Source organism: Drosophila rhopaloa, unplaced genomic scaffold (assembly GCF_018152115.1).
Source record: "Drosophila rhopaloa isolate 14029-0021.01 unplaced genomic scaffold, ASM1815211v1 contig_115, whole genome shotgun sequence".
Classification (NCBI taxonomy): domain Eukaryota; kingdom Metazoa; phylum Arthropoda; class Insecta; order Diptera; family Drosophilidae; genus Drosophila; species Drosophila rhopaloa.
This window is the reverse complement of record NW_025334990.1, coordinates 14,368,999-14,376,882: the sequence shown is the minus strand read 5'-3', so window position 1 is coordinate 14,376,882 and position 7,884 is coordinate 14,368,999. Positions and strand designations below refer to the sequence as shown.

The 7,884-nt window shown below is 38.9% G+C and overlaps 1 protein-coding gene across 1 annotated transcript; it reads left to right on the top strand.

The window, feature by feature from the left end:
• The first annotated feature begins 265 nt into the window (after positions 1-265).
• LOC108039799 (beta-galactoside alpha-2,6-sialyltransferase 2) lies at positions 266-4,274 on the top strand. Its single transcript, XM_017116884.1, has 7 exons — positions 266-368; positions 1,326-1,508; positions 1,592-2,134; positions 2,800-2,897; positions 2,978-3,257; positions 3,923-4,020; positions 4,095-4,274. The coding sequence occupies exons 2-7, from the start codon at positions 1,343-1,345 to the stop codon at positions 4,263-4,265; spliced, it is 1,356 nt and encodes a 451-aa protein (XP_016972373.1). The 5' UTR covers positions 266-368; positions 1,326-1,342; the 3' UTR covers positions 4,266-4,274.
• Positions 4,275-7,884: the final 3,610 nt, after the last annotated feature.

The following is a 7,884-nucleotide window of genomic DNA, read 5'->3' as shown; positions in this document are numbered from 1 at the left end:
GTATTATATAACTTGTATAACTTTCACTTTCCCAGCCCGCCGCTCAACGCAGGTGCTTAGCGGTAGTAACAGCGGCAACATCAGCAACAGCCACAACAACAAACACTCTAATTAAGCGGAGCCAACAAAGGGGAGAAGGCAGGCGAAAGGACGAAAGGACGAAGGCAGCCGAAGCTGGCTCCTCCGCATCCGAATCCTTCGGCTCCGTTTTTTGGCCACGGCACTGTGCCGCCGATTCGCCGAGTTTTCAGATACGTTTCGGCTGGCGAAAGGGAAAGTTCGAATTGCGGACGCGTGACCCGGGAAATCCTCCGTTTTTCCGGCTGTTTTTCCGCGCTTTCTGCGGCCTGCGTGAGAACGCACTTTTGGTACGTGTTTATCCGCCGTAGAAATGTGTGTTTGTGTGGCTAAATATTTGCCCAGCGTTAACGAGTTGTGCGACAACGGTCAACTGACGTTTTCTATTTACCCAAGCTCTTTTGCGGTTACTTTTGCATACTTTTATTTTGGCGCCACCTGAAAAAACACAGGATGAAAAACTGCAAATGCGAATATGTCCGAAATCATTTATTTGTCATGAGAACTTTATGCCAACTGACAGCAACATGGAATTCTACTCAGGCCTGAATGCGAGTGGTAAAAGGTCAATGCTAATTGACACTGACACGGCAAATGAGTTGGGAATTTTCCGATAATTGGAAATTCAATTACTTTCCTTTGCAAAAGTTTGATCGGTCGGTAAATGTCCGTAATGGGCACAGTAGTTTGCCAACTTAATAAATTATTTTTTAATTTGACGGGTTTTTCGAATAATTTTCTGCATTTGAAATAAGTATTTGGTTGCTCTTAATATTAATAAAACTGTTTTAAAAAGATTAATGTTTGAAAAGTGTGAGTTAAGATTTTAATTAGTAGTTGAGCAAGCATAAAACTTTTCGATTCTTATTTATTTTTAAAATAATAGTTTAGTTTGGTGACATAACAGTAAGGCTTTGCACCATATAATTATTTTAAAATTAATTTATCTATTGCTTATCTTTCTTTGCAATGTAATTGCTTTATTATTAAAGGTATAAATAATAATAAATAATAAAAGTGTAGATTGCCGAATTTGTATGTCGAAGTTTTTGACTGGTAAACTGTTTAAATGTTTTTTAAATAATAGTGATCACATTGGTAGTGCTGTTTGCTATTGTGAGGTTGCTCGTTTTGAATATAGAACCCTTTATAAATTCTAACAAGACTTTTTGCTGGCTGTTGAATGTTTGCCGTGAGGCCAGCATCTTGGTCTGATTTAAATATTAATTGAGTCCTCGTTCGAATAGCGTATTATGAGTGGAGAATGAGGCGAGCGACACGCGCATTGCCGGGTCAGTGTCAGGCCCTCCTCATCAGACTCATTATCGTCGTGTGCGCCGCATTAATAATTCAATGTGAGCGAATCGACGAGGCGAAAGCTCAGCCGAGACGCGAACCCGGCGAGGTGAATTCGTGGCAGCCCGACAACGGTGCGTATTAAAACCCAATTACCCGAAGTAATGACACAGAAAAGCGTGTGCGCAAAGTAATTTGGAAAATGCATTTCCCACAGGAAATGGCACCGCCCGCAATCGAATGCCGCGCAGTGTCTTCCATGTGCGCTGGAATCCCAACGAGAAATTCATTGTGGAGAGCCGCGAGAATCCGGCCATCAACTCCTCCAAATTGGCCCCACATCCGCGGCTGAAGGTGTCCAAGAACACCAAGCTCACCCTCAGCCCCAAGCTATATCTCTGCCATGACAAGCACTCGGAACTGTGCCACAACAAGACCCAGCAGTTCCGGCAGCGGATTGTCCAGACCTTCGAGAAGGCCATGATTGAGTCGGTCAACGAGTCGCAGGCGAACCACTACAACGTGGACTACAAGCCGGTGTTCGGGGACAGTTTCGAGGAGCAGTACTACCCGTCCACCTGTCTGGTCATGGAGGCCGGCGTGCGAGTCCTGCGCCGCAAGGATACGCCCTTCAACAAGCTGCCCTTCGGACGGCTCTTCCCGCGCCAGAAACTCTTTCGCAACATCAAGGACATCAAGACTTGTGCGATCGTCTCCAGCGCAGGTTCCTTGGCGGGCTCCAAGCTAGGTCGCTTTATCGGTGAGAAAACTGCAATAGCATTTTAATATATGTTTCATAAAAATTATGCAATTGAAACATAAAAAAAACAATTTATTTTTATGGTCAAACTTAAACTTCTCCCATCGAACTACATTTATTTTGAAGACTTTAATTTATAGAATTAATTTGATCAATATTTATACTTACTATTTCCAATAAAAATATTTTGATTTATATAAACTTGGGGTTAGGAAAGTTTGTCTAAGGAAATTCAACTTCAATTCAAATACTTAAAATAAATAATTTTTGCGAGCATTTAGTTTAGAAGTGCACAGCTCTTTAGCATCTTTATTTTATGTAATGTTCTACATACGAACTGTACTTCTTTTTTAAAAAACCAACAAACAAACATCATATTGTGTTTAAAAATATATTGTGTTTTAAAATATTTCTTTAATCATTTTTATTTTGTAAGGATTAAATTAAAGTGAGTATAAGGCTCTATGAAACGAAATTAGTACTAGAGCAAAATGTAATTACAAATTGAATTTTCGCTATAGATTTGTTTGTATGTGCAACTGCAGTGGAGGCAGCGAGCCACCTGCATTCACAATTAGTCGGAAGAAGCGGCACATGAACAATTTGATTTACCCGTCTACTCTAATTCCGTTTATTTCTCTGGCTTTATGTCGCCCTGCCCCCAGACACGCACGACATTGTGATGAGATTCAATCATGCGCCCACGCAAGGACACGAGGTGGATGTTGGCAGCAAAACCACAATTCGTGTGGTGAATTCGCAAGTAGGCAGAAACGCAGTTCCGCACTTTCGATTGCAGTTTGCATTTTCCGCGCCCCCTGCTTTTCCCTCCCCTTCCCGCAGGTGGTGACCAAGCCCGAGTTCGACTTCACCCATGCCCCAATCTTCCGGAATGTGACGATCGCCGCCTGGGATCCGGGCAAGTACAATGGCACCCTGGAGGATTGGCTCACCAGTGCGGACTACGATCTGTTCACCAACTACGAGATATACAGGCGTCGATACCCCAAGTCACGGGCCTTCCTGATCGATCCCCATTCGGTTTGGAGACTGTGGCAGAGCTTGCAAATGTTTGCCGGAAATCGAGCGATCAGCCGGAATCCACCCAGTTCCGGTTTCATAGGTGAGCTCTGAAAATTAAATTAGGCTACACGGCATGGAAAATATATAAATAATAATATATATATAAATATATATACTGTTAAATGGCTCAAAAAAAAGGTTAATTCTAAAATGGAAAATAATATCTACGCTTATAGTTTAAAAAAGTTAATCTACTTTAGGCTTAGGCTTGAACTTGATATACAAATTATGAATAATAGAGGATTTAATTTATGAGTTAGTTTTTGTTAAAAAAAGTATAAGCATTACACACATTAAGCCAAACTTGTTAGAGTATTTATACTTTTATTCCAAAAAAAACAACACAACATTATATTTCTTATAACTTATCAATCTTTTCTTTCCGAAAAACTTTTTATTGAAAATGTATCAAACATTCTGTACGAAGATAAAAATAATAGTATTAAAAATTAAATGATTTAAGGGTTACAAACATTAATCATTATTTTAGAAAGTACTTATATTTTAGTGGTTAAAAGATTACAATTTATATTTATAAATACAATGTAAGATATTATTTGTATTATAAACTGCATGCTCTTCCCATGTTTTATTTGCCCTACAAATTTTATTTAAAACTGATTATGTTTAATCTGATTTAAAAGAGTTTGCAATTAATCAATGGGCTTCTTAAGCTTGAGTAATCTATGTGAATTCCTCTTGCAGGATTGGCCCTTCTCCTGCCGCATTGTCCGCAGGTGGACTTCGTGGAGTATGTGCCCTCCACTCGGCTCAATGGCCGCTGTCACTACTACAGCAAGGAGGTGGGCCTGAAAACTTATTAATTTCCATCCTTGCCAGTTGTTGATGGCTCAACTTTCAATTGCCTCATTCCCAGATGAATTCCGCCTGCACATTCGGCTCCTGGCATCCGCTGGCCGCCGAGAAGCTGATGGCCCTGGACATGAACATGGCCGAGGACGATGACATGTCCGTCTTCCAGTTCGGCATCCTGCGGATTCGCAGGCCGGACAAATTGCTCTGCGGCTTCAATTTCTTTGGCTACTGAGCTACTGGGAATCGCGATTCGCAGGCGATTCGATGGCGGAAGTGGCAGTGACAATCCAGGTGCATTTAATCAAGCGGTTTTCATCGAGTGCAATAAACAATTCAACTTTGCAATGAATATTAACTGAACTGAAGTACTCTTGTCGGAGTCTGTGTTTCTGTTTCTGTGTCCCAAGTGGATTCTGTTGCCTTTTGATTGCTTTTCTTGGCTGGCTGGAACAAAGCCGAACAGAAGTTATGACTGTCCTCATGGATTCATGTTTTCCTTTGCCATTAAATGCCATAACTGTTTGTCTACACGGGCGACCTGAGTGCAATAAGTATTATTATTATTATTCCAGCCCCAAGGATCTTGGGCGTGGGCGTGGACGTGGACGTGGGAGTGGACGATTCGAGGAAGGGGCAGGAAAGTACTCATTAATACGTGATGCGGCAGGCCGAACGTGCGATGACTTCAAAGTGCGGAGACAACAGCAGAAAGTCAGCGTTATGATGGCGATTTTTTGTTGGTCGCTTTTTTTCTCTGCTGGCTCGGCTTGAGTTAAACGCTGCGTATACGCAATTAAATAATATATAGCCAAAATAAATATTGCGATTCCATTGAACCAGGAACAGGACACAAAACGAAAGTTATGACCGAAGGGCACCGCCCAGCATCTCGAAAGAAAGCAAAATCGAATTTAAAGTTTGATCAAAAAAAACAGAAAACGGGGTAAGGGCCATGAGTTTCTTGAACTCTTTTGGCCCACCTGCAACTTGATTATTCCACTTGTCGGGATTTTGCTCCTTTGCATTTCAAAAGCCAGTCACAAAGTTCATCTAACTCAAGTCGAAAATAACAAAACAAAAGAAGTGCAGTCCGAATTTTTGATGTAAAATTTCCATTTCAGATTTTTATTTGACAAATGCAAATAGCCAGACGGTTCACGTGTTTATGTTTGCCATCGGGCAATTCTTTGTTTTGGTAATTGTGCAGCACCCCGGGCCAAAAACTGCCCATTGGCCATTGGCCACTGGCATTTTGGTCGGCAATATTTTGACATTTTTTACAAGCTCTTTAACATTTTGTTTTTTGCTTTTCTGCTGAAAGCTCGTCGGGCAGGCGCGTTCGTTGCCCTCGTGTGAACGTGTTTGCAATGCTAATAAATCAGCAAAACAAAATTATTAATTTTATAGCTGAAAGTCATAAAGTGATTGCTGCGCGTGTGCAAGACGCCTCTATGGTAATAGGCCATTTATTACTGAGGACATAAAAAAAATACCTACTCTTTTACAAATGCTATTTTGTTCGTGAATTAATAAACTTAAAAGTGAGTTTAAACTACAAAAAAATATTATTTGTCACACATATTGCAATATATAAGTAAGGCCACCTACAAAGGCAGTACCAGTCAGTGCCCACATCTTACTCATCCATATCGCTATTAAGTATATTTATTATCATCATACCTACTATTTTATTTTATTTATATTTGTATTTAAATAATGAATATAACCCGATTCGATGACACCAGATATTTACTTACAATTATGATAACTATTATTATTAAATTTTAATTTAGTTTTAATTCACATTTAGTTTATAAAACTATTGCACAAAGAATTTGGAATTTTTCCGTTTATACTTAATTATTTTTAAATGATTTATGATCGTTAAGAAAATACCAAAAATACCATCGAACCCAAAAAAAACATACAAGTCTTATATTTTGAATTATTTCTGACAAAATTTCCAAACTGCGATTCGTTTCTTACTTCCTTTTATATTATTCACATGGGAAATACTTTTTTTTATGTTTTATGACGTATTTTCTGAGAATGCATTACTCGCTTATCAAAATATACAACAATTGGCGAGTGCCATATGTACTTTTGGCATAATAACAATGCAAACAAATTTTGTACAAAATTGAATTTGTAAGCATTTGTATTTTTGAACAAAAAATATTTAAAAACGACCTAATTTTTAATGATTGTATTTTTAACATTTCTTTAAGCTTGTTTTTCAAAAGGAAACTTTTTAGGAGTGTGGCACATTATGCACATATTTTCTGTAGTTAATGAAAGGGGTAGACCCTCCCACATCGATTCCCCTAGCTTGGATCCAACTTTTATGTGGAATGCAAATTAAGAATTGTAGCTTTTTATTGGATTTTTATCGACTGGTGAATGACAGTGCCGGTCGCACGAGAGGGTCAGTAGTGACATGGACATGGACATCTGTTCTGAGCATCGGAATCGGTATGCCCCCTCCTCCTCTTCCACCCCAGAACCTCCCCCTGAAATGTCAAGTTAGGCTGATTTCAATGTTGTGCTAATTGAAATCCAGTGTCTGTCCATCTATTTATCTGGAAATTTCGGCTGCAGTGCTCGATGAGCCACTATGATGAGTCAAACAAATTTAAGAAAATAAATTTCTTTTTCTTCATTTGGTTTCTTCATTTGCATTGCACGTTTGTGATTGCCTTAGCTGGCTGTGGTCTGCCATTGTTTACGATACATTTTATTTTCGGGTAATAGTATTACTCAAGGGGATTCCAAGAAACACCGGCGTGCGCCGCTATATACAAAATAAAAATATGAAACATAACTTAGGCAAGCCGCAGCCTTTGACGAAAGGGTTAAACCAGACTTGGTATGGTTTTGTGGACACTAGGGTGATGCATCTGGGTGTGTCCTACGACCACAACACGTAGCGGTTTCGGCCAAGATCCAGACAAAAGATGGCTGGCACAAAAAGCGGGCGAAGAGTCAAGGTCGGCAGACAACTTTATTTACTTTTCATTATCTCTTGAAGGTAAAAAAGAGGAAAAATGTCTTTAATTACGAGGATGAGGCAGTTTTTTTCCAACGAATTCTGAACAACTACTGTTTAAAATGGTAAGTCTAGGACTTATTAAGGAAGTACCCGCGTAGTCAGGCTGAGCTTTATAAAAACAAAAACAAATTGATCGTAAAAATGTCTTACGAATCGTATGATAACTTGAATTCTGGTTAGACCACAATCAATTTTATTATAGAAATATCACCATCGATTAGTAATTCAAAGGGTATTTTAATATTGTTTTTAAAAAGGTTTGTCTTAAATTTTCTAAGCGTTAATGATAATTCATCTCAACAACGTACTTTATGGATATTTATAAACTTAGTTATTACATACTATGTACCAAGAATATTTTGTATACTAAATTGTGGTTTTAATGAAAAATATCCTACAAATATTAAACAGAAAAGGGAATTCGGTACACATTTGAAAGTATATACAAGGAAACTTCAATTGAAAATATAAAAATAAAACCAAAATATAAAAATTTCTATACATAATATAAGCAATCGCAAGGATTTCTTTTTGTAAGCCAAAAAGGAGTGGCCCCATCAATCAGTGCGGTTCATCAAACAATCATTCAATCACACTTCCTGCTTGCCATTGAATTCCTCTTTTGTATCTAAAATCCTTAGTTTATTTGTTTTGTGCGACAGCCATATCAAAATATTTAATTGCAATACAAAAGAAGACATTACACCCGATTCAGGAGTGGTGGGAAGGGGGAGTCTCCGGATGGGGGTATCTGTGGGGTAGGTGGGCGTTTGAGGAAGAGAGCGAGAGGACGGCATTCCAG

Bases quoted from the DNA above. Each gene is read 5' to 3' on its own strand.
- LOC108039799 (XM_017116884.1), top strand. From the start codon at position 1,343: ATGAGGCGAGCGACACGCGCATTGCCGGGTCAGTGTCAGGCCCTCCTC. The intron at 1,509-1,591 runs GTGCGTATTAAA...CATTTCCCACAG, and splicing joins TTCGTGGCAGCCCGACAACG to GAAATGGCACCGCCCGCAAT. The intron at 4,021-4,094 runs GTGGGCCTGAAA...CCTCATTCCCAG, and splicing joins GTCACTACTACAGCAAGGAG to ATGAATTCCGCCTGCACATT.